The sequence below is a fragment of the Polypterus senegalus genome, chromosome 8, assembly GCF_016835505.1.
Source record: "Polypterus senegalus isolate Bchr_013 chromosome 8, ASM1683550v1, whole genome shotgun sequence".
Classification (NCBI taxonomy): domain Eukaryota; kingdom Metazoa; phylum Chordata; class Cladistia; order Polypteriformes; family Polypteridae; genus Polypterus; species Polypterus senegalus.
The window spans coordinates 72802983-72830858 of NC_053161.1; the positions used below are offsets into that span (position 1 = coordinate 72802983).

At 36.9% G+C, this 27876-nt stretch overlaps 1 protein-coding gene across 6 annotated transcripts; it reads right to left on the reverse strand.

The window, feature by feature from the left end:
* Positions 1-3318: 3318 nt before the first annotated feature.
* LOC120534041 lies at positions 3319-25840 on the reverse strand. 6 transcript variants are annotated; one of them, XM_039761273.1, is made up of 3 exons: positions 25749-25839; positions 5511-5574; positions 3341-3819 (listed from the first exon to the last, which is right to left on the reverse strand). In XM_039761273.1, exons 1-3 carry the CDS (start codon positions 25757-25759, stop codon positions 3595-3597), a joined length of 300 nt encoding a protein of 99 aa, XP_039617207.1. In that variant the 5' UTR covers positions 25760-25839; the 3' UTR covers positions 3341-3594. The 6 variants fall into 6 exon arrangements, 3 of the variants coding, with proteins under 3 accessions (XP_039617207.1, XP_039617208.1, XP_039617206.1); XR_005634670.1 differs by lacking the exon at positions 5511-5574 and having other exon boundaries at positions 3319-3819; positions 25652-25840; XR_005634671.1 differs by lacking the exons at positions 5511-5574; positions 25749-25839 and adding an exon at positions 6464-6500 and having other exon boundaries at positions 3319-3819.
* Positions 25841-27876: the final 2036 nt, after the last annotated feature.

Sequence of the window (27876 nt, forward strand, 5' to 3'; positions counted from 1 at the left end):
TGTACATAAGCCATTCCCAGGCATTCCTCATCTGATGGCAGGCACACATCCTTGGGTATTTACTATTTTGTGAGAGGCTTCTATATCCTAAAAGGTAACTTTGGGATTCTTAAGGGCTACTAGGTTACTGCTAGAAAAAGGCATCTCGGATTGGTAAGCAGATTTCTTTAGATTTGCACGTAATGTGTTAAGAAAAAACTACTGCTTAAAATCTCAAAGTTGCTGATTTTATATATCCCTAGCTGCTATATGCTCTACACTGAAGACATAACTAATGGTGTATCCTCTTCTCCCCCACAGTAGATTAAAGGATTCTACCTGATTTTTGCTGAATGCTTGCTTAACAAAGAAGAATTTGTTTGTGATATCTGTCAAATAATGTTACTTCCATTTAACAATTGAACTCTGTATGGATTAGAAAAAGGTTAAATTTAATGATTTTTTTCATTCAATTCTCTCTGCTGCTTCCCTCTTCTATCCCCACTGTATCCTTCTGCTGACACCTTTGCTTTGTCTCCCCCACTCATTTCTCTTTCATAGTCTTCTCTGCTCTACCTCTTCCTAACCACTTCTTCTCTCTTGACACCAATACTGCCACAGACACCCTATGCTCAACTCTGTCTTCCTGTCTTGACAATGTTTGTCCTCTCTCTCTTCTAGACCGGCACAGAAAAGACCCTCCTGTCCCTAGCTTTCTGAAGGACTCTGCAATCGAAGGACTGAGCTCCAGACAGCCGAAAGGAAATAAAGGAAGTCAAAGACTTAGGCAGACCTGGCTAAGTACAAAACCCTTCTTGCATCCAACAATCTCCTCATGTGCTCTGCCCTGATGTTTCTAACTTTCTCTCCAATCACCCATTTACCTGTCCACTTGAACCTATCCCCTCGAATCTCCTTCATGTCATCCCCCTCTCACTCATCTCAGCAATTACACACATCATTAACACCTCACTCAGCTCAGGCACACTTCCTATCATCTTCAAACACGCCCTGATAACCCCACTCCTCAAAAAATCAAAACTCAATCCATTCCAAGTTAACAATTACAGGCCTGTCTCTCTCCTTTCCTTTCTTTCCCAAACACTTGAATGTGCTGTTTCTAACCAGGTCTTTCCCTTATGGATTGCTCGATATCAACCAGTCTGGTTTCAAGAGGAACCATTCGACTGAGACAAGTGGTTGACCAACTACTATTTGCTGGAGCTACACACGTCATCGGTCCTTATCCTTCTAGACCTGTCCTTCGCCTTCAACACAATCAACCATGACATCCTTCTTGCCACCCAATCTAACTTTGTCATCACTGGGATTGCTGTCAAATGATTTAAGTACTATAGTGTGTCCGGGCGAGGAGATTGTCAAATGCACACTAGACATGCATAGTTGTACCCCAAGGATCAGTGCTGGGTCGTCTACATTTCTCTATTTACACCACCTTGCTGGACTCCATTATCCAATCCCATGGGTTCTGTTATCAGTGCTATGTTGATGATACACAGCTGTACCTGTCATTCCCTCCAGAAGACAATATGGTATCAGCTAGAGTCTCTGCATGCCTTACTGATACCTCAACCTGGCAAAAACCAAGCTTCTCGTAATCTCGGCCAGCCAGTCTGTTCAACTCCCCATCTCTGTACAGCTTGGCTCATTGTCGCTAGCACCTGCCAAGTCTGTACGCAGTCTTGGGATGGTGTTTGATGAGCAGCTATCTTTTTCTGATCACATTTGTACTGTTTCTCATTCATGCAGGTTCACACTGTACAACATCCGCAAGATCAGACCTTATCTGACAGCGTATGCAGCACAACTTCTGGTTAAAGCTCTGGATCTGGCTGCACCTGGACTACTGCAAGTATTTAACCAGCCTAAACAGGCACATGTCACTTCTCTCTTTAGGTTGCTACATTGGCTCCCTGTGGCAGCATGCATCAAGTTAAAATCCCTGGTGCTTGTCTACAGAGTAGTCAATGGGTCAGCACCTGCGTATATGGAGACACTGGTGAAGTCCTATTCTCCTTCTCACCCACTGAAGTCTGCCAGTTAACAGCACCTGGTGATACCGTCTCTACGTGGTATCGGGTCTCAATCCACACTCTTTTTTCTGTGTAGTTCCCAGTTGGAGGAACAAGCTGCTCACCTCCATTCGTACTTCTGACTCTCTCATTGTATTTAAGAAGCAATTGAAAACCCATCTGTTCTATGAATATCTGTCTAATTGATAGAAGGAAAAAAGCTTTGGTCTGTGATATTCTATATTGTTGGTTAATTTGTTGTTAGATTAAATGTAATTGTTTTATTGATTATAACTTATGATTGTAAATTTGTTAGTTATTAAATCTTTTCACTTGTGGCAATCAACTTTTCTTACCTGTCCTAAAACACTACACTTAACAAACAGGCCCTAGACTAATGTTACTCGCTTACCTTTACCTTTTGTAAGTCGCTTTTGATAAATGCATCTGCCAAGCAAATAAATGTAAATAAATGTATTTAAAAAAAATCTAATTCTAAGTGATGCACTAACATTTTAAGGACATGAACAAATTTGCCTACATATGTTATTGTAAACATTCAGTTTGGTTATAAGGTAAGTCTTTGCGTTTCAGTATTCTCCTAAACACTTCAACCAAACAGTGAGAAACAAAATTGAGACAACAGTTTAAATAAAATCATCAGTTAAATTTAGCCTAACATTAAATCAACTTAGAAAAAAATACAAAAAATATTTTATTGATTAATCTTATTTAAAGCATGGTGGGGAAGGTTAAATGCTCAAGGACACCAAAACAAACAAGTTTAACCCACAAGCTAAAGGATGAGCAAACATGATCCTCAGTATTCAATTCAAATGCATCTCACCTTCATGTCTTTCTGTATACACACTTCAACCTGACTGGTGATTTTTGCAATCAAATACTGTATAAAGGTTTTTCTTTTTTCTAAATATCTATGACAAGTATGTATTACTTCAATGAATATCTTCAGACACTTCAGTTTGGGGCTAACTATGTTGACATTTTGGTCTCAAAGAAACTCAGTATTACTAGTAGGCTTTTTGAGAAGGAGCAGAAGCAAATGACAGATCTAGCAGTGCACTACTCCTCACAGACTGCCAGAAGCTTTTGAAAGCAGAAGTAGGAAAAATCAATGCACTTTAGAATAAGCAATAACACAGCATCACATTGTCAAACTCAATTAATCCAACACAGTGTTCCAGAGAACGGGAGCATATCCCAGCAACAGCCCACTATTCCATCATTGAAAAAATATTAAATATTTAGTAATGACAAGATGAATCACAAAAGCTAGCAACTCAGAAGTATTAGTTCTGTTTTTATTTGTCTAAAACAGCAACAAATGTAGAAAGATACAAAACAACCTAATCTATATTTCTCATGGATATGATTTTACATGCATTTGAAGTACTGTGTATATAAAACTAAATGGCTGAATTTACCAACAGTAAAAGATGACAAGGTAGGTCAGTGTGCTGGAAAATAAGAGACATAATTACAAAAACTAACAAATCAAACTGAAAGTAGATAACAATGTGAAGACAATAGGTAGGTAACAAATTTTCAGAAATAACAAATACTAGTAATAATGCTCCAAAGTATTATCTGCAGCCTCCTCAAACTGGTAATCGAACAGCAATGCATCTGTATGAGGAGGGTGGTTAGCAAATGGCAAAATATCTTCAGCTTCTTGGCAATAAACACGATTCTTAAAGCGTCCCATGGTAATAGTAGATAAAGAAAATCTGCTGACAAGATTTGAGACATTCCATCTCTTCTTCAAGTCTTGTTTAACTTCATACCACTATTAAAACAAGGAAATTTTCAAAAACAAATTACATTTGTGTCAGGTAACATATACATGATAAGCATTAAAGCAATAAAAGGCAAGGTACTAGGATAAAAATAATTCAATTATGCAAAAAATGGAACAATACCTAAAAAGCACAATGATGCAAGTAGTTGAGAATAGTAGCGGAAGGCCCAACAGAAATTTGTCCTAAAACAGAATGCTAGGAACGTCTATACAGAAAACAGAACAGGTCTTCCTGGAGGCATCCATTTTGTACAACCATCACAGCTCATCTAAGCAATGAGTTACTGTAATCTCCACCTGTAGGTTATGGTTTATAATCTCAACATTGTAACATACATGGACTAACGTGTTTTACTGAACATAACCATGCGTCGGCTTGTTTTTTTACATGTTCTGCTATTACCACTGGACCTTAATGAACTTTGTTCATTGCTGAGAAACTGAAAACATTTTGCTTAACCTCAATATTAAAATCTTTATGGACCATTATTATATGCACATGTTATTATTGACAATTTCTTACTTGTTGCCTTCATATTGTTACTTAAAAGCTTTTTAATATTGTTTTTAGTGTACTTTTTTACAGTTAGCTTTTTCACTTTTTCATATTTTTATTATATAGATTTTTTTAACTACTTTTAAAGAAACTGACTTTTTAAACTTGTAAATAGGTATATTACTTTCACTTGATGTTGCAAGAGAATTGTTCCCTGCAACACTTATTGGAATAAGCAGATTCAGAAAATTAAATAATGAATTGCTGTATACATAAACTCCACATTGCTACTTTTTGTAGCAACTAGAACAGCATTTGTTCGCCTTGGTATTTACAACCCACACTGTGTTCAGAATGTGAGCCAAGTCCATGCATTGTACTGGTATGTCGTCATCTTGCTAAGTGAGTATCAGAGCACATCCTTCATCTTGTTTCACTGGTGAGAAAGTTGGGGGATGGTGTAATGCAGGAGAGCCATGACTTTTTAACTTGAACAGGACTCCCAGTAATTATCTCTCTTTTTTGATGGAACACATCTCACTCATACAACATGCTATTAAAGGGAAAAAATCATCAGTCTTCAGTATGTCTAATTTTACAAAGAACCTACTCATTTGAGCTAAACAGCCAAAAATTAAAGTCCCTACCCTTTAGTCTCTCTTGTCCTCATGAGTTTCATGGCGACAACATACTGAGCTGGTCAGACCAGATTAAGCTATCCTCAGCAACCTCTTCCAGCTCCCCTGTGGAATTCTCAGATGCTCCTACATCATTTGAGATACAGTAATATATAATCCTTAAAGTGTCCAGGGCCTACCACTGGGTTTTCTTCACATGGGTTATACCTTGTAGGACTCCCATCTGAATGGCCTGTTGAGAAACCTAGGTGCATGTGCAAGCCACATCAACTAGCTCTTCTCAATCCAGAGAAACAGAGGTCCTAGTCCAAGCTACTCTCCTCACCATGTTTTAAAGAGTGATCTACTGCTAGAACCTCATTTTGGTGGTTTGTATATGTGATGTTATCATTTTGGTCACTATCAAAAACTCATTGTGAGTAATAAGACTTCTGTAATAGGTATGAATGGACTGGCTTTAAGCATAAAAGCCCAAAAATCCAGTTCATTAAAAAAAAATACAGATTGGCAGCTTTTAATTATCGTTTTAATTTAGTGCAACAGACCTCAAGATTAAATATCAAACATATTTCTGTAGCTGCTGAAAAAGTGTGGACATTGTACCCACATCTGCAAGAGATCTTAAAGAAGAAACTCCTATGGCATGTTAGAGCAATACAGATAAGCTAAATTATAAAAGACAGAGTCTCGGTCTGTTAAGCTAGGAAGCAAATCAGGATGGTAAATGGCTAAATGGATCATTCAGAAACAATAAAATATTTTACTACAGGCTGAGAACTGCTGCTGTCAGCATGCTAATTAAATATGTAACTTCACAGCAAAAGATCTATGGATCTTAATATACACATATCAATTAATCTGACCAGAATTTGAGTTATATGATAAACCATTTCAGGGTCTTCACATAATATATTAAGTTACCTATGCATACTTGTGTTTGAAAGAAAATAAGTCTGTGTCCTAACATTGACAAACACGGAATGTAACTTGAACACAACACATCCTACAAATACTAACCTGCCAAGAACAATATCTATATACTGTATATAATTCACTAAGGCAAGACAACCATGAAAAGCACGCCCTTCACTAAGCCGCCCGACAAGTGAGACACCTATGGCGCACACAGGAAGGAGCCATGCCCACCAACTCCAAGACCATTGGATACGAGGCGACAACTCGCAGGGCCACGGCCACCAACTTGGACGCGACGACACAGAAAAAATGGCGTCATTTATGTTCGTCTGTTGTAGAGGTCACATGCAGCGCAGGTCAGGTTAATGTCATGTACCTCTGAGCTACGTTGACTGTTCATAGAGGCATGTTTCTCGCGGAGGTGAATCGCCATATGCAGCGTGTGAAATGGTTTGCGAGGGGTATCCCATGGGATCCTTAAAACAATCCTTTAAAACTGAGGTTAAAGCACAATGACCAATAAAAACTAATAAGCCCTGTACCTCTGTTTCATTACCGTCTCACCTGCTTCATCAATGCTCACCTGCTTTCGTCCCACACTGCAACAGTCGAGACGCTCTGTCAGCAGCTGACCTTCTCTGTGCCTGACCGGTTCACACAGAGGCAGCGCAAGAGAAAGCCGCGCCAGAGACAGACAGAGGCACACACACAGGCAGCTGGTGGGCGGCTCGCCGTGAGTTTCTCTTGCGAGCGGACACATGACCAGGCGGTGTGTATTCTTCGAGTGCGAGGGTGGACGCGACAGGACCATCTAGGAAAAATCATGTCGCGGATGTGATTCGCTGTATGCAGTGTGTAAAACAGTTTGTTTGTCGCAGATGTGAATCGCTGTATGCGGCGTGTAGAACAGATTGCGAGGGGTGTCCCTGTGTCTTTCCAGAAGTGTTCAACCATCAATAAATAATTATGCGGCGTTTGTTATGCCGCGGGTTCACTATTGTGTTGTATTTTGCTTTCTCCAGAGTTCCATCTTTTCATTCACTTACTGTTGTATTCTCACACTAACCTGTTTTAGACAACCGTGTCTTTCCAGAGGTGTTTACCATTCAATAAATAACTATGCATGAGATTGAGCGTGTGTCTAGGCGTGGGTAAGCCGTTGAACCCCATTCGGGCTGCAAACCGTGGAATTGCCACTAAGTGCGACTCATACGCTCCCACTGTTTTCGTCCATACCCTTTGTACACACCCCCTCCCACACGTTGACTGTTAATAGAGGCATGTTTCTCGCGGAGGTGAATCGCCATATGCAGCGTGTAAAACGGTTTGCGAGGGTATCCCATGGGATCATTAAAACATTCCTTTACAACTGAGGTTAAAACACAATGAAGTGAGCAGTCTTTAAAAAACGAGTTTTCAGTTACGGCGCACGAGCGCGTGCAGCTTTGCAAACTGTTTTACACGCTACATACAGGAATTCGCATCCGCGACAAACATGCGTCTTCTTAGATGCTCCTGCACTTTGTACACACCCCCCTCCCACCTCGCTACTACCGTGGTCGGGTGTCTTGCTTAATTATATATAGAAAGGCAGCCAATGAGGATTGACAGATTGATAGCTCTTTCTCGATTCTGTGGGTGGTGGTGCATGGCAGTTCTTAGTTGGTGGAGCGATTTGGCTGGTTATTTCCGAAAACGAACGAGACTCCCGCCTGCCAAATAGTTACACGACCCAACAGCGGTCGGCGTCCAAATTCTTAGAGGGACAAGTGGCTTTCAGCCACGTGAGATTAAGCATTAACAGGTCTGTGATGCACTTGTATGTCCGGTACTGCACGCGCGCTACACTGAATGGATCAACGTGTGTCTACCCGGCGTGTGTAAGCCGTTGAACCCCATTCGTGATGGAGACCGTGGCTTGCAATTGTTCCCCACGAACGAGAAATTCCCAGTACGTGCGAGTCATACGCTCGCACTGATTACGTCCCTGCTCTTTGTAAACCCCCACCCCCCTTGTTCGTGTGACTTGGTGGATTATATATAAAAAAGCAGACGGAACCGCAAAGAACAATGAAAATTCAACGTGGAAACCGACTGAGGCGGTGTTTGGAAAATTAACAGTCAACATGACTCAGACGAAAGCGACTCAGGTAGGGAGTTGGCGGCGGGCACATAAGCAGACAGTGCGTACTGAACGAGCGCCGTTCAACCCCGTCCTTCGCTTTGGAAGCAAGAAGGCGCGACGGCGCTCCTCTGGTTTTCAGTCACGGACAACTGTATGTTGGTTCGTAGCGTGCATTGTTGCACTGTTACTTTTCTTGGTGGTTTATTAAATTACGGATTTTTCAAATGTTTATTTTTTCCTCTGTGCTTAAAAACATTTAAAAAGCGGCCTGATTATGCGGGTTGGCTAGTAATCAATATTATCTCTATACAAAAGAGAACAAGATACTGTATACCCTAAACAAATGACCTAATTGTTGATTGCTAGTATTCTTCCAGCTACTACCAACTCTAATGGAAAAATACAGATTTAGAGTCTGGATGGATAGACGGCTTAGCCACAGTTCTGCAATAATGATTCCTTCTTCCTCATAATCCAGGGATCATTGTTCAATTCCCAGCCTAGTGATCCAGACATGCTAACTTAATCCTGTCTCTCAAAAACTATAAACCATGTAAGAATGTGCTGTAAATGCCTGATGTTCCATCCATTGTTAATTCCTACCATGCACCCTATAAAATTGGGACAAAATATGTTTCCCAACAGCTCTGCACAGGGTATAGCAGATTCTGTAAAAGGATGGATGACGTGAATTATGTTAATTTTTCAAATACCCACATTTTGGTTAAAATATTGTTTTTGAATTGAAATACAGTGAATCAAATATTACCATTTCATGCAGAAATGTATTGTCCAGATCACATTAGAAGCTGCAGACAAAGGTGAACATGCAGGTTCAAGCTAGAGTTAAGTGTTACTGCGGGAACAAACACAAGCTCCCCACAACTTGAAGCTGAATAAGCGTGTTATTAAACAGATGATTGGAATTGGGAAATGAAAAGAAAGGTAATCAATTGTATCTCAAATGTTGTAAGTCCAAACAAAATAAATGTAAATGATATTGTTTTACCTTCATACTTTTGCATTTTATGAAAATCTTTTTATTAAAAATGTGTTTTTATTTCAGTGTTCAATACATACGGAAGTACGGAAGCTTATTCCCCACTATATATATATACAGTATATATATATACATATATATATATATATATATATATATATATATATATATATATATATATATATGTATTACGGAAGCGTATTACTGCCACGACATAATAAAAAAAATATGCTCACTATCACGTTATAACGTGAAAATATTACATTATAACGTGAAAACATCACGTTAAAGAGAAATCGTATCATGTGATAACGTGAAAATATAAGATTATAACGTGAAAACATCACGTTAAAACGACAAATAGTATCACGTTAAAACGTAAAATCGCTGTTTGATGAATAAGCATGAAGCCATATCATGAGCCTTGAAAACCATCAATCGCTCCATTTATACATATTCCAAACGGCTTTAGTTTGTCATAAGAGTCAACATGCCACATAAAATTAGGTCCAGGATTAATGTACACGCGTCGCATCAGTCGATTCCTCCGTCTTTGCTCAACACCACGGGGGTCTAGAAACTTTATTAAATGCCTCACCGTGGTTTGGGTCACAACATGCCCAGCTTGAATGCAGCTGAGATGGTGTAGCTTGTATCCATGGAGCCTTCCGTGCCCTTCCAGCTGGTCAATGAGAAATGATGCTACCTCCAAATTGTCGGACTGATTCTTTCTTCTGTAAAGCCCCATGTCTTTTAAAATTCTTCTCAGTGTACGCATACTTATTACAAAACCATCCACCTTAGTCAGCAGGAGCAGAATCTCTCCATGTCTGACCCCAAGCATAAAGTAGAATTTGATCAAGTCGTGTAAATGAGCCGTTTCATTTGCAGACGTGCACTCCTCACTGGATAACCAAAAAAGTTTCACGTTATAACATGAAACTTTATCACGTAATTACGTGAAATAGTATCACGTTTTAACGTGATACTATTTGTCGTTTTAACGTGATGTTTTCACGTTATAATCTTATATTTTCACGTTATCACATGATACGATTTCTCGTTTTAACGTGATGTTTTCACGTTATAATGTAATATTTTCACGTTATAACGTGATAGTGAGCATATTTTTTTTATTATGTCGTGGCAGTAATACGCTTCCGTAATATATATATATATATATATATATATATATATATATATATATATATATATATATATATATATATATATATATATATATGTATTGCGTTATATCGCAAAAGTATTGGATAATTTCGCAATAACAATTGCATTATTTCGCAAAAGAAGCCATTGCAGGAGGCTTGCAGTAGTGTCTGCATATTGCCGACTAACAGCGACTCGTGTACTCGCATATTCATCTTCTGAGGACAAAGCGCTGCGGTCCACAACGCAGGCATCTGCAAGGCAGAGGCAATTTAGAGCTCGAAACATCAATTAAACCTAAATCATATATTTCAATGAAAATATAGGTTGATAGAGATACTGATGACATACAGCTCGGTTAAAACAACGGCTCGAATGTAAGGGGTCTGTTTCAAAAACCTACTTGTAGTAAAGATAACGCGTTTTTGAATCGTTTTATTAAAGATAATGTTTAAACGGAGCGGCAACGTGCTCATCTTTTATGGAGGAATATTTCGGACAAAATGAAATAAATAAATAAATGCGTAAATAAATAAAAGTACTGTGAAATGTGAGCATAAATAAATAAATGTATCATGAAATGAAGCCTTAATAAATAAATGTATCGTGAAATGATAGCATAAATATATAAATGTGTCACGAAATATGTTTTTCGTTGCTTATTTATTTATTTCATTTTGTCCGTAACATTCCTGCAAACCGTCGTGAAATACGGCTTGAAATAAAACTGTCACCTTCACTCGTCAAAGTTGAGAGGGTGGGCTCTAACACGCCATCTAGTTTCTGATTGGTGAATCGACAGCACAAGAATGAATTAGAAAAATGCTTACTACTGCAGATGAAATGGATTCTGCCGAAGATACTACGTATTTCAGAGAGAGAATTGAAGATTTATCGGAAGAAATGACAATGTTGGCGGCCCTTTTAGACTCCGATATAGATTAAACTATTTTTGAAATGATCAAAGAACAGGTGGAACGGACTCTACTACACTCCAGTTCAGGTGAATCAGTTCCCTGCTCTGGACGTCCATCCTTTGACATTCCAGCTGAGTCAATAAATATTAGTTGGAGCTGCTTTGAGCATTCCATGTCAAAGTACCTAAACTAATACAGCCGTTGCAGTTTACCGTATATCAAACTGGCTCATTCGCCTTGTGATCGTCTTCTCCGATACACCATATAGATCTGCAATCTGTCGTACTTTTAAACCGCATAACAGAAGGTGTTCTATTGACTCAGCTGGAATGTCAAAGGATGGACGTCCAGAGCAGGGAACTGAGTCACCTGAACTGGAGTGTAGTAGAGTCCGTTCCACCTGTTCTTTGATAATTTCAAAAATAGTTTAATCTATATCGGAGTCTAAAAGGGCCGCCAACATTGTCATTTCTTCCGATAAATCTTCAATTCTCTCTCTGAAATACGTAATATCTTCGGCAGAATCCATTTCATCGGCAGTAGTAAGCATTTTTCTAATTCATTCTTTGCTATCGATTCACCAATCAGTAACTAGAGGGCGTGTTAGAGCCCACCCTCTCAACTTGACGAGTGAAAGTGACAGTTTTATTTCAAGCCGTATTTCATGACGGTTTGCAGGAATGTTACGGACAAAATGAAATAAATAAATAAGCAACGAAAAACATATTTCATGACACATTTATTTATTTATGCTCTCATTTCATGACATATTTATTTATTAAGGCTCTCATTTCATGACACATTTATTTATTTATGCTCACATTTCACAGTACTTTTATTTATTTACGCATTTATTTATTTATTTCATTTTGTCCGAAATATTCCTCCATAATCTTTAACTATTGCCTAACCGTGATGTGTGTGGAGAGTTTGCGATTTGATGCAAAGCATTCCCGACAATTACGCAACAGACATTATTGAAAATAAAACTGCAAGCTGTAGAACTATGTATACAAGATGCAACGTATAAGCTGGACAACTCTGTAGTTCATCATTTCTCTGAACCAGCTTGTAGTCCAATAGTTAATTTGATCAGAGCCAAAACCAATCCTCGTAATAAGGCATGATTAAATAACTCGGACGTTTATGAAGTACATACACAGAATAATGCGTCTTAGGTTTTGCCAGCGGTTTGCCTGTAAACAAATGTACCAAATCTATACCTTTTTACAGATGTTAAATATAGATAAGTTGTACTAAGTTTTGGATAAATCAGTTTTACGAAATGTAATATATACAACATCTTTGGGTTGAACGCTTTACTGTACATTGATAAGTTAAATTTACAGGCGATGCTAAATTGTTATACTCTGAATGAGTAACAGTAGTGTCCTTGTGTGACCGTGCCCTGAGATGTGCTGACACCCCAACAAACTCAGCTTGACCCGTTTTCCGATGCTGTTCTGCCTCGGTCCCCGCAGCGCTATCAGAACACGCGCAGTCTGAAAATGGATGAATGAATGTGTGACTTTTTAACGAAAAACCTATCATATTTACACCGGTTACGCAGTCGGTTATAGACCAGTGTCAATAGGCATCAAGCAGATGACGAGGTGTAAAACAAGCACAGTTAAATAAAGAAAATATATATAAGCTATTATTCATAATTATGAAACAATTTAATCTGTGTGCAGGGAAGTACAGTATTTTCATATGGAAATAAACACAGTACTTCATTGTTTTTATGAGCTGAAATACATTTTAGGCTAAATGTAATTTCGTATCACTTTGTTGTTAATCATATTTTTAAATATATTGTACTCATTTTGAGTATCTTGTGTTATATTATTGAAGGTAAGCGTTAGAGTTTCTTTTAGCAAATGTTTCTCAGTGGCATCAAGAGTAAATTAAAATAATTATTGATAGTATAGTCTTCAGCATACAGTGGCAATACATTGAAGCTTTGTTATTTTTTCCTGTACTGTCAAATTGATGTTATTTGCATGTTACACTAAAATAAATAATATTCTAAATGAATAAACAGGGGGAAGTTGTATCAAAATCATTTAAATTATTTTCTTTTCTGTTTTCAAGCTATTTATTCATATATACATTGTGGATTCAGTACAGATGATGTTAAGTAGCATAATAAAAATGTACTTTGATCTTGGACTAGAACAAAATGACATTTTATTGTGTTTGGCCCACAAACATGGAATAATTGTTTCCCTTTGAACTTTGCAAAGAAATTTGCAGTGCTTAAACTTGTACAGACGGAAACACAAGACAGTTTCTCTAGACTTAGCTCTATTCCTTCAGCAGGAAATCAGTAAATCAGGAAGACTCCATGGATATAAATTGATGTATGCAAAATGCTTAGCAAAAGGATTTGTTACTGACTCTGAAAGTATACGACTTCTACTAAAGACCCTACCCAGAAGGACTTGAACAGCGTAAACGTCGTTGTTTAAGACGCCGTCAGTTTTCTAGTAAGGGGCCTAACAATAAATGGCACATAGACTCCAATGATAAGTTAAAACCCTATGCTATTTTCATAAATGGTTGCATTGATGACTTTTCAAGGTTTATTATATGGTTAGAAGCAAGTAACAGTGGAAAGGCTGGAATAACTGCAAATTATTTTGCACAAGCAGTTAAAAAAAGGAAAGGCTGTCCATGCCTTGTTCGAACTGATCTTGGCATTGAAAATGTGTATGTTGAAAAAATACAAACATTTCTAAGAAGAAATCACACAGATTTTTATGCTTCAGAAAATAGTTTTATATATGGCCAATGCAGAACAAATCAGCGTATTGAATTGTGGTGGGGCATACTAAGAAAACAGAATCTTCAGTTTTGGATGGATCTTTTTAGGCAAATCCAAGTGGATGGTTACTTCAGTGGAGATTTTCTAGATAAGGAGCTGATAAGATTCTGCTTTATGAAATTATTACAGGTATGGAATTCTTTTTTTTTTTCATTTGTTTATGATAATCCCATACCTTTCCCATAATCTACTTCTTTTGTAGAAACACTTCCAGCACCATCTTAACTATGTCCTACAAAGTAATATGACAATATGTAATCACTCCATTATGCCTTGTGGAACAGTTTGCTATTAATTATTGCAAATATATTTTGTCATTCTGATTTAAAGGGGAAGAGAATCAATTAAATGTTGCGCCATTGATTGATCTGAAAATGCATTACTTTTATCAATGAGTACAAAAAATAAGCAATCCTTTTAATGACATGGCAATTGATGATCATTGGATCTCACAGTTAGCATAATGCTGCTGAAAAGCACAGTGCAGTTGATTACATGTTAAATTTGATCATTAACAATTTGTAATTTATTGCCTTTCAGGCTGAGTTGGATGATGTTGTTGCCTTTTGGAACAGGCATCGTATGAGAGCTAATCGTTCAGCTATCCTTCCCAGTGGGAAACCTTTTATTTTGTATACTCTTCCCGAAATGTTTGGTTATCAAGATGAACTTGTTTTTGTTGATCCACTAGAAACTGAAGTCTGTGAAGAGGAAAGCATTCCAAAAAATGAATATCCCTGTGATCCAGATATACATGAGCTATGCTGTATACTGTGGTCTTTGGCCGGCTTGTCATCCTGGCCCCCTCAGGCTGCCAGATGGAGCCCTCCCTGCAGTATGGAGGTTCCCCGAAGACCAGCAGGGCATCATGGACATTGCAGTTGTTATACACAGCCCTGCTGGATACCATGGGGGCCACTAGAAGACGCTAAGAGGAGGAACGATGGTTATTTGCCTTACGCCCCGGAAGTACGTCCAAGTCACATGGACAAGGGGAATGACGTGCTTCCGGGGTGAAGAAAAGGACTTTTTATCTTACCTGGAAGTGATAGGAGATCACATGGACTGGGGATTGGAACACTTCAGGGTCAGGGACAATAAAAAGGATTGTGGGATCTCCCAGACGGCGAGCTGAGCTGGGTGGAAGGGTGGCAACGCATCTGGGAGTGGAGGATTGTTTATTGTATTGTTATTGATTTGTATAGGAGTATAGTGGAGGAGAGGGTGCTTTGTTGACTGTGGTGAATTAATGAAGTCAACATTTGGACTTTTATCTGGTGTCTGGAGTCTTGGGCAGGGGTTCAAGGGAGCGATAGCGCCCACTATCTGTCACAACTTATGGAAGAGAATGGCTTTAGCATACCATCTGACCCTTTTGATGCTGTAACACTCTACCAGGCACTTAAGACAATAGTACATAATTTACATTAGAAATACAGATACATTTTACTTTTGTAATGGACCAATATATTTATTAGAATTTTTCTGCATTCATTTACAGCATGTTCTTTAAATCATTGCTCCAGGGCTTCAATCTTTTATATTTGCGAATGTTGCGCAAAAAAGATTTTATAATTTAAAAAAGTATTCTGTGTGATTCTTACATTATTATTATTATTACATTATTACCACTTTACAGTACAGTGTCCATGATGGAAACAAGAAAATTCACCTAGCAATGTGATGTTTAACTATATTGGTGTTACACATGCTTTTTATGTTTTAAATTTGCTGTTTGGAATGTTAGTAATTCACATAATATTTTAGAAAAAATACAATTGTGCTTTCAACACCACACTCCCTGTTATTTCTGGAGCAATGTCCTATGCATTTATATACTCATTCCAGCTTACAATATTATGTAATGTGCAGTTAAATATTAAAGTGTCTAAATAAAAGTACACACTCTTTTCTTTTTTTCAATGTCAGAATAAATTTTATCAGTTCCTAAAATGCCTGTGAAATATTATGAGGCTAACAGAAAACGTCTGAGCCTAGCATAAAGCTCAAAAACTATCATCAGTGATTCTGTGAAACATAACTGCACTCATTATAAGTTGGTAATTATTTACTTGAAATAAAAGCATTTTTGAATTTGACAATTGATCTTAGACTGAACAAAGATTGTGTATGTTATCTATATTAATGAAACCACAATATTGTAACACAGATCAGATCTACTTGAAGTCACCCATTTATCCAGGTCCAGGGGTGGTGTTTCAGGGCATAGTAGATAGGTAAGTAGATGACATAGACTTGTTGTGCATAATCTGAAGGAGCTATAGAGAGGGTTGTCATTCAGAGAGACAAAGAATGGGGATTAAGTAAAATGTTACTGAGTTTAGCCAACTTTACAGATACATTCAGATAGTAATGCAACATAATCACACCACTGGGAAAGATAACAGTTCTTGTGCTGGTGGTTGAAAAACTGCTTTTATTGTATGAATGTTACTAATAGCTATGTAAGATATTTACACTTTCTTAAATGCAATATTCCAGGGTGACTACCTACTGAGTCCAGAATCCATTTGGGGGATTTCTGTAATCACATAGTGAACGTTGGGGATAAACAGAAGGGTTTCACTCTGTGAAGGCAATGTCCTGATATAAATGTGACAGTTGAAAATTACAGTAGATAGATAGATAGATAGATAGATTTTTAAGTTTATTATTAATAAAAAAAACTGTAATGGCATACATAATTCTTGATTCTGCATTCAAATTGTTGTACCAAAAATGCTGTTAATTTCCAGAAGAAAAAAGTGAAAGGACTTGAAACCATCCAAGAAAATACACATAATATATGTTTTAACCATTTCACGAGAGTAATGATAGCATTACAAATTTTATTTTGTGAGAAAATTTGCATCAAACTGAACACTTAATCAGTATTCATATAACAATTAAGTCAATATTTCAAACAAAGAATATTGTTAAAAATAATTTAGCCAAAATATTACAATCTTGTTCTTTAGTAATCACAAAAATATGCCTCTCTTTAACACACTATATGAAAACAATGAAATAGGAAATAAAATGCTTTGTTTCTCCTGACATAATCTAGAAATTTGTTTTAAGTTGTACTGCTATACATGCATTAATAGCATTTTTTAAGTGTGAGTCAATGTCCTACAAGAAGAACATCCTTTTAATATCAGAAAGCCAAACATTGCTTGCATAAAGAACCATACTTTCTACTACTAATGAAACCATAATTTCTTGGTATTCCAAATATTTTTCCTCACTCACTTTAGAACATAATTAGGGGAACACAACTTTTGCTGCTAAAGTGCAAAGAACTGTAAATGGAACATATTTATATGGCTGTACCGTAACGTTTGTTTTGTCACACAATATCCATTACCCATATGCCTGACTTCACTGCGAAATTCAGGATAACTTTTATAGTTACCTGGCAATTCCAAAACACTACCACAAGTATGAGACACTGGCCGGCGTGCCAAACCTTCAAGGTTCACAAAAGTTACATCAATGTTTTCTGTGCAAATTATATCTGAGCCTGTACAGAACCAAAGAAATGTGGCCAACTCTGAATCATCTAGTTCCTTGATGAATTCTACCAAATAGTTTGAAACAGTTTTTTGATTTTGACTCATTTCATTTGGAAAATGGACCATTTTTTGAACTTTCTTGCTGTCAGGTACTGCCTCTTCATAAATTTTGTTTAATAATGTCACAGTAAACATGATATTTTTCAGAACTTTGGTCCAGATATCAATAACAAACATTGGTTCTTGAATCAACTCCTTATGCCCTATCTCCAATTGTTATCCGCTGTATATTATCAGCTTTGGGTAGCCTTTTGCATGAGTGTCCCTGAAGAACTTCAATAAGCCCAGGCAATTCCACTTCTGTGAAATTAGAAATTGCCATTTGGAGAACCTCGGATTCCATTGGGGGTACAAACTTCATGAAGCTGTCTAAAAGTGTACTATTTTTCGCAATGCTTCCAAAAAAAACCTGCTGCATGAAAGCTTGGGCAAGCTGTACTGGAAAGTACCTGCACTGCTCATATCTGATCAAGATTACTTTTGCTATGGCTCTCCATTTACTTAATGTAAAATCATGCCTCAGAAATGGCACTCTGAATGCTTTACCAAGTGTGCATTTATTGTAAAATTCCTCCCAAAACTCTGCTGATGCATCATGTATTACTCTACCAAAGTCATCTGCTTCTTCCATTTCACCTGAGGGCAAAAGTCTCTTCATCTTCAGAGTGCAGACATGGTCAATTTCTGGATTTTTCTCAAAAGTGTGTACTATATCTTCCATAGAATTTCCACGTCTTACAATAAGTTCAAACTCCATGAAACAAGTTGTAAACTCAAGAGGTATTGTGTCTGATAAGTCATCAGAATTAAAAGAAGGTCCAAAGACAATTATGTTGCTGTCATTGCTCAATGTGGTAAATACTGTATCATTAGAAATTTCATGTTCAGTACACTGTTTATCTTCTTTTTGGCACTCTTCAGGTGATTTGGAAATTTCATAGTTTATATAATTGTAATCCAAATCTTCTTCATTTATTTTTTGATGTTTATTTACATAAAATGTAAAATTATTTGCAGAATTAGAAGCATCTGCAGGAAAATCTTGTAGGGTATGTGAGCAACCAGCTTTGCAAGATTCACATATCAAGGCATCAGGCACTACAAAGATAGCTTCATTCTGTGAGTTTCTCATGACTAATCCCTCATTAAGATCTCTAGACTTTTTAGGTGAGGATGCCGGAAAGTTGCTCAGTGATTTGTGAATATCAGGAGTTTCCTTCTTTTCTAATAGAGTCTTAGATCTGCAAACTGCTTCACAATTTATGATTTCTTTCTTGCAAGTAACCATATAAAAACGCAGCAGTGGGAGTTTTTGTTTGGTCATATAATTCTCCAACTGTGTCTTTATCCATTAGAGACTTACGCTCAAAGTTGGTAATATCAAAATCAACTTCCTCAACTGATCCATGTGATGACTTACCATTAGGAAAGAAAATATTTTTTGCCATATTTAGAATGTCTTCTTCTGTAGCACTCTTAAAAACTGATAATGTCCTTGTTCCTCCACCACTTTTTGTACGTACTTGTTTAAGATCACTTGTTTTATTTTCTTTCTGAAGCAACCCAATTTAAATTTTTCGTGCAGACTTTTTAGCATTATTATTTCCATACAGACCCATATGATTAGTTGGTCGTTTATCCTCTTCATCTGAACACGGCTCAGGTCTTTTCAAAACACCGAGTTTCTTGCGTAAATTCTGTAGCAGCTTTTCTTTTCTAGACATTTCATGCATCTGAAATGTTTGCCTTTTGCAGAAGTCTAAAACTGCTAAACGATCACCATATAGGGAAAAATAAGTGGAAAAAGCCTTGTCATCCATGACTAATATAACATTCTGATCAATCTGTATTAAAATATAACAGCAATAAAAGAAGTACATTAATAAACAAATTATGACAGTGTCTGGTATATTCTCCAGAATTTCCATTTATTTATAGCACTTTCATCCTGCAAAACTCAACTGCAGGCCATGACCATTAAAATGGTGTGGAAATGATTTACTTTAAACTGCAAGTAAGCAGACTTAACAGTTTTTCCCTAGAAGGTATCTCAGAAAAAGATAATCCTCAGACTACTCCACAGTCAACAATGGTGATACACCAGGCTTACCTAGTATACTTTCAGTGCACCTGTTTTCCTTATATCAGCAGTTATCACTATTTTTCTTTGTTTTTGTTGTCCCTCTAATTAACTTCAATTTGTGCTCCCTTTGAAAGACATATTTAAAAGTTTAATCTAACAATCAACCTATCATCATCAACCACTATTTAAAATATTTTTTTCATGTCACCTCTTATGATCTATTTTAGTCTTAAGTTCTATCGGAACTCATAGCTGTATTTTAAGCTCCTGAACCTGGTCTGCAGTTTCATTACTTTTTTTTACATCTTTGCTGTAATATGGGGATTAGAACTGCATACAGTTGCAGATGAAACCTGACAAGTGTACCAAACTTGGGAAGAAGAATCTTTCTGACCAACTCTGTTCAGTAGCTCATTGACACTGAGTAACATAACATCCTTATTACATACACTGTCTACTTTAGTCCCTCTGCTGTTATTTTTCTTATCTGGCAATCCACCAACTTTACAGTCATTATCAACTGAAATTAAACTGAAATTAAGGTAACAGTTACATTTTTATTTAAATTAATTATACAATTTTTAAAAAGCTGCAAGCTTAATATGGCTCCCTGTGGGATTCTTGACCCCACATACTTTTAAAAAGCCCAAGTTCCTTTTTAAATTTAAGAAATTTGTGCGCAAGTATCTGTACTATACCCTAAATCTCTATCTTTTGTAATGTGATGATTACTCTCCCCTAGATTTTGTCCTCAAAAGATTTTTGAGAGTCTGTCTGTTTCCCAAACCCATTTAGACAGGGCATGGTTGTGAAAAAGCTGAAGCCTATACCACAGCCACTGGGGCTAATTTAACAACACCAGTACATCTAACCTGTATGTCTTTTGACTGTGGGAAGAAGCTCACATACTCACGGGAAGGACACGCAAAGTGCACACAGGAAGCATCCAAACCCAACTCTCCTTGCTGCTACCACCACAACACCCTTTTTAAAGTGGTGAATAAAATACACTGCACTGTTTTATTCTAACACTATTAAATTCAGTAGTTTAATGAGTAGCAAATTCCCCATGTAAGCATATGCTGACCATGAAATGAATTAATTTCCAATACATTTTTCTTTTCTAACTTTGGAATGATTTCCTGTAGACTTCTGCTCTTCAAAAAGTCAAAAAAACTGGTCATACATTATGTCTTGTGAGGCCATTCTTACCTGGAGACTGAAAATGCTAAAAATAAAATTTAAAATGATTAATTTTTGTATCAAATCAGCATTTCTCTAATCCTTGGATAAAATTTTATTTAAAGCATTATTATTTTAGTTGGCATCAATTTTAGGGTTTGTCATTGCCAGGAATGCATTTTATGTGTAAGTATTGTATTTCAAAATTATAAAAATCAAACACAACACATTTAACAGGCTGTCTGGTTGGCAATGATATTGATGAGACAGACACAGAGATGGTACATAAAGATGGAGACAAGGGTGGACAGTACCTGATGAATGACAGAATTATGAGGTGCTTTGAATGTATGTAGAAGTATGTGCGATATGAAAATAATGAATATTGATAGTTCGTTTATTTAACCTATTTATCCTGAGATTATCTCAGGTTACAACGTGAGTTACCACAGCTATGCTGATGACACACAGCTGTACTTATCAATAGCACCTGATGACCCCGACTCTTTCGATTCACTAACACAATATCTTACTGGTATTTCTGAATGGATGAATAGTAATTTTCTCAAACTAAAAGAGAAAACTGAAATTTTAGTGATTGGCAATAATGGATTCAATGAGGTTATCAGAAATAAACTTGATGCATTAGGATTAAAAGTTAAGACGGAAGTAAAAAACTTAGGGGTAACTGTTGACTGTAATCTGAATTTTAAATCACATATTCATCAGACCACTAGGACAGCATTTTTTCACTTAAGAAACATAGCAAAAGTTAGACCTCTTATATCATTGAAAGATGCGGAGAAATTAATTCACGCTTTTGTTTTCAGTCGACTAGATTACTGTAACGCACTCCTCTCAGGACTACCCGAAAAAGACATAAATCACTTGCAACGAGTGCAGAATGCAGCTGCTAGAATCCTAACTAGGAAAAGAAAATCCGAACACATTTCTCCTGTTTTGATGTCACTACACTGGTTACCTGTGTCATTCAGAATTGACTTTAAAATTCTGCTTATGATTTATAAAGCCTTAAATAATCTCGCCCCATCTTATATATTGGAATGTCTGACACCTTATATTCCAAATCGTAACCTCAGATCCTCAAATGAGTGTCTCCTTAGAATTCCAAGAACAAAACTTAAAAGAAGTGGTGAGGCGGCCTTCTGCTGTTATGCACCTAAAATCTGGAATAGCCTGCCAATAGGAATTCGCCAGGCTGATACAGTAGAGCAGTTTAAAACACTGTTGAAAACATATTACTTTAACATGGCCTTTCTATAACTTCACTTTAACTTAATACTGATACTCTGTATGTTCAATTCATCATAATAACTATTCATAGTGGCTCTAAAATCCGTACTAACCCCAACTCTCTCTTCTGTTTCTTTTTCCGGTTTCTTTGTGGTGGCGGCCTGCGCCACCTCCACCTACTCAAAGCATCATGATGCTCCAACATGGATGGACTGAAAGCCAGAAGTCTACGTGACCATCATCATCAAGTCCTTCCATGAGAACCCTAAATACAAAGAGGACTGTTTCATTTATGTTAGGTAGATTGCCCAGAGGGGACAGGACGGTCTCTTGGTCTGGAATCCCTACAGATTTTATTTTTTTTTCTCCAGCCTTTGGAGTCTTTTTTTTTGTTTTTTCTGTCCACCCTGGCAATCGGACCTTACTTATTCTATGTTAATTAATATTAACTTATGTTTATTTTTTATTGTGTCTTCTATTTTTGTATTCTTCATTTTGTAAAGCACTTTGAGCTATATTTTTTTGTATGAAAATGTGCTATATAAATAAATATTGTTGTTGTTGTTGTTGTTATTTAACCATTTTTTTTAACTTCTTACAGAATTTTAGTATTATTACATTTTTCCTCCTTCAGGTTTGGCTTTTAGGATTCGACATGACTGCTTATTGTTTTAAGATGTTCTCACACTTGTAATGCATCTGTTTTCTGAAACAGAAACAGTACATAATTAAATATAAAGTGTATATGTGAATGTTTCACCACGAGAAAGACAGACAAAACATTTCAGACCTTTCTTTTTTATTTATTAAAAACTACAATAAAAAGGATAATTGGATATCATTTAAAAAAGTATTACACAGGATTATTGTGTAGAATGTTATGGGTAAATTCTACATTAGACAGTTTGTGACAGCAAAAACTGTAAGAAAATTGTTAATCAATAAATACAATTACAATATTTATATGTAATGAAAATACACTGAATAGCAGCTTCTGAAATTTCAATCGTTGTCTATACTTGACAATCAATTATAATCGTCTATAATTGAATCCAAATCTTCCAACTTGAACATAATTACTTCAAATGTAAAGGAATGTAGTTGTGAAATAAACCGTTTTATATTAAAACACGTGGGTCTTAAAAAAAGCAAATAAGGGGAGGGCGATATTTACTTTTAGTTTGTTCGCTGTGAGCTGCTTTTCGACTTTGGCAATGTGAATGTTAGCTAAAAGTAAGACTGCAATAGCAATCCAATCACGTTTTATTTTTGCCAAAGTAACCCTTGTTAAGTTTAATGAGTTAAGATTTACCTAGTCGGGCTACGGCCCTTGGGACATCCACCTCACCACCGTCGTCTCCAATTAGCAGGAGTGTTTGCACTTGGCAATGCACTCTGGTATACTAAATCTAGTATGCACCCGTCCATTTTTGACGACCCAGTCACTTATAACATTTAAATCACACATATTATGGTTAGGCGGTAGTTAAAGATGAGCACGTTGCCGCACCATTTAAACATCATCTTTACTAAAACAATTCAAAATGCATTATCTTTACCACTAGTAGGATTTTGAATTAGACACCTTTCACTCAAACCGTTGTTTTAACAGAGCTGTATGTCATCATTAAAACGGAACTTCTGGATACACTTATATTGTATCTCTATCAACCTATATTATCATTGAAATACAATATATGATTTAGGTTTAATTTTTGTTACGAGTTCTAAATTACCTCTGCCCTGCATATGCCTGCGTTGTGAACCTGCGCGTTGTCCTCAGAAGATGGATGTGCGAGTACACGAGTTGGTGCTAGTCGGCAGTGTGCAGACACTACTGCAAGCTTCCTGCAATGGCTTCTTTTGCGAAATAATGCAATACGTTTGCGATAAAACGAAATTATTATTGCGAAAAAACGTGATTCTTTTGCGATATAACGCAATTCTTTTGTGAAATAACGCAATATTTTTTTTGAGTGTCGGGAATAAGTTTCTGTAGTACTATATGAGGGATAAAATAAAATCACTTGAGAGACATCACCAATCTGGTTTAATCCAGGAATGATTCATGGGGTTTCAGGGAAAAAACAAACATGTTAAACAGAGAGACGATTCGATATCCTGCAGAATTTCTGAATTCCTTAGGAAATGTAATAGGACTGCTAATTTATACTTCTATAGTAAAAGATGCATAATCTGTTACATCGCTGAAATTCATATCCTCAACTGCTTTACATTAATGACTAATAATCTTCATAATTTTATACTTGAGTGTGCAAACTGGAAATTCAACTGGGCATAACTGCTTCATTCCCCATTTACCGGTCATGTCAGTAAACTTCCATTAAAGTTTAAAAGACAGAAGATCCCAATCAAAGGCATCTTTGCATATAACATAAAAAATGGTCAAGAACAAACTTTAAATGTGGGGACAGAGGTACAACAGCATGAAAAAAGACGAGGTGAAAAAACTTGACAAACAAAATGTGTATGTATTATGTGTGCAGCTGGAATTGGTTCCCACTTTCTGCTCAATGCCACCAGGACAGTCATGAGTTCCCTGCAACCCTGAACTAGACAAATGAAATTATAAAATGGATACTGAGATCTGAAAAGGAGAGACAAATACATTCTGAAGATTTAAAAAATAGGTTCTTAAATTTGAACAAAGGCAGTTACTCGTGTATTCTGCGGTGTATAACAATAAATAAAGAATGGTGCCCTACCCACATTTGGTTACTGACATATGTTTGAAGACTTTCAGGAAAGGTATACTGGATTTCTACACATTCTCACCAATCCTGCTTGTTGAGAAGCCATAGGCTGCTGTGAGATTTTAATATAGGCTAAAAACAACCCTGGGCAGGACGCAAAACCTTTATGTAAATGTCACTTTAGAGTGAAGACGGGTCAGCTTCATAACCAACTGAACAATAATTCATAAACCAAACATTAAATGTAATTTTCGTGTAAGCATTCAACCCAAAAACAACAGCAGGTACAAAAAAAGGCGAGACCAGGATATAAGTGAACCTTTAATTAAAATGACATTTGCCCACACCCACTTATTTCAATTTAGGGTCACCAGAGCCTGGGTCGGGCATGAAGTGGGAGACAAGGGCACCAGGACAAGATTTAGAGCTGCCAGCCAATCTGTCCACTACTTGTGCCTTACACTTAAATAAATTCTCGATTACAGCTTATAATATTGCAAGAAACTGACACTACTGTATGTAAATCTCATTTGGGGAAATTCACTATAACAGCATTACGTTTCCGCCGATTATGTTGAAGTCTAAAGGTCAAACTTTCAATACCGTTGTTTACTCGTCGCAACTGATCATTAAAACTAAAGCAAAAATCAATCGCCAAACGCAAAAACAGTATTGGAATGTTATTCTTAAAGACACGTGAATTAAAGAATGCTTCCAGAGCGGCCAGGAACTTGAGAGTACTTCAACATACTGACGAATACAGAAGCTTAGTAAAATGTAAAAAAAACCCAAAACAGAACAGTGACATGTGGCGAGTAGCCGCGATAAGCTTCCATTTTTTATATTTGCGGCTACTTTCTGTTGTTCTTTACAAATCTGTACTGTATAACTATGCAAAAGCGCTACTTAGAAAACGAATGCTACCACGTTTTTTTGGGCCTCCGACATCTCTGAAGAGCTGGATTTTCTGTTTCTGCTCTCACAGGCAGCGCGCCTTGCAAAATAAAGTCGAAGAAAAGGATACGATTCGCCCATCCAGATGATGTACGATTTTCTTCAGTCGTTCAGCTGCTCGATACATTGCGTTGAATTTTCTTAAAGTTCCAAGGGAGTCTGGCTAAAGTCAAAAGGTTATGGAGCTATAACATATACTGAAAGCAAAACTGTGATATGGGTAATGTATTATGCCTCTAAGAATATTGTATATGACTATTTATTATTATTTGGTATTTCAAGGACCTTATTTTTAAAAGTAATATGTATAATGTATATAAAGTTTATTACCATATGGTTTGTATGTGCAATATGTTTTTGTATTCTGTCAATCTCCATCACTTCAGCCCATTCTGGGTTCAAATCCCAACCAGGGAGCGGCCTCTGTGGAGTCTGAGTGTAATCTCCATACCTCAATGGGTTTCTTCCACATATCCTGAAGTTGTTTACGTCTGGTTACTTCAGGATATTGTGCTTGGAGTTATTGTAGGTCTGTGTGTGTGAGTGTGCCCTAATGGTGTCGTGCTAAGGTTCAACCCTCACAATCCTGAACTATATTAATAAGAGGTCGGGAGCATGCTTTGATACAGCACATTGCTGCACCCACCACACAATGAACCTCAGGATCCCAAATTAGGACCCAAGCACAGTCGTGCAACCACACTCAGCGTCACATTAGTTCAAATGGAGTGAACAGTGTCAGGTTTTTTGGTTTTTTTACAGTGGCTGGACTGCCAATCCAGTCCGGCCACCAACCAACCCCCTGAGTTTTCCTTGCAAATTGGAGGACCTTCTTGCTGGGCTGGATGCGGTTAATGTTATACCCAGGATGGAGCAATTGCAGCTTAAAGGGCCCAACAGAGGGGAATCACTTGTGGTATGTATGGGATTCACATCTCTCCAATTGCTAACGCAAATCCCAGGCCCCAGAGCCACAGCTCCGCCTGTATATTAATAGGCAAGTTTAAAAATGGATGGGTTTGTAAAATGGTAATTTGTTTTGAGCTTGAGAAAGATAATAGACTATACAGAATAAATCTGATTGAAATGCCAAGCTACTTCAGATAATCTAAAGACACTCTTTCTCTTTATGGCTTTTGCTGTTTTCCTATTGTGATAGATAAGAGCTTTGTTGGTCCCAGTAACACTTTTTCCAGAAACTTTGCAAACAAAAATGTTTTCATTCATTTAGCTGCTGTGCAATGGATTGATACACCAGGGCTGGTTTTTGCTTGGCTCCCAATGCTGTTTGAACAGAATTTAGCACCCTGTTACCTGAGAAGAGGATTAAGTGCATTCAGTAAAGTGATTGATGGATTTTTGTAATATTTTTCGTGGTATTAGAAGATATGGTAACTTGACGAAATTAGAGTAAATTGTATTGTGTTAATTGTAATGCAGAAAGACTTAAATGATAAAAGCATAAGTGATGAACTTTATTTTAGCATTTGCAATGTATTCAACCCATATTTATTTGTTCCTATCTTTCTTTTAGTCTTCTGAATTAAATCGTGCATTTCTTTTATATTATGTATCATAGTATGTTATAATTGTACAATAAATGAGAACTCATCTCAGTAAAGTAATGCTCACATTTTAATGCTAATATGTCTATTTATTGTTATATCATTAGATCTTTTTTTGATGTTACTAATAACAGCAGGTAATATTCTATACAATCAAGTCAAGCTTAACAAAACTAAATTCAGCCCACCCCCAAGAGAAAGAAAGAAAGCAGGCAGCCAGAGTAAAACTTTAAGAGTAGAAAAGGGAGAAGATATTCCTTCTCCCTGTGACGATGTGGGTTTTGGCTCCACACTCCCTTTGCTATTGGAAGCACTCGAACCCCACACCGTCGATAATGAAACCGAGTGAGCTAGTCAGTGAAGGCAAATAAACAATTGAGCAAGGGGTGGTGCAAAAAGTGCAATAGTGCTTTTATTAAAAGCAGTCAACAAATCAAAAACAGTGTTCCAATAAATAGTGCAGTTTCAAAGTTCATTAAATAATCCACAAAATGAAACGTGAGTAAAACTAATATATAGAAAAAAACAATCCTTAAAATCGGAGGTTAAAATCTTCTCTTGGAAGCAGTTTTAAAACACTAACAAACAATCCGTGCTCTTCTGTAGCGACCTAATGTTTGGCCAACACATCTA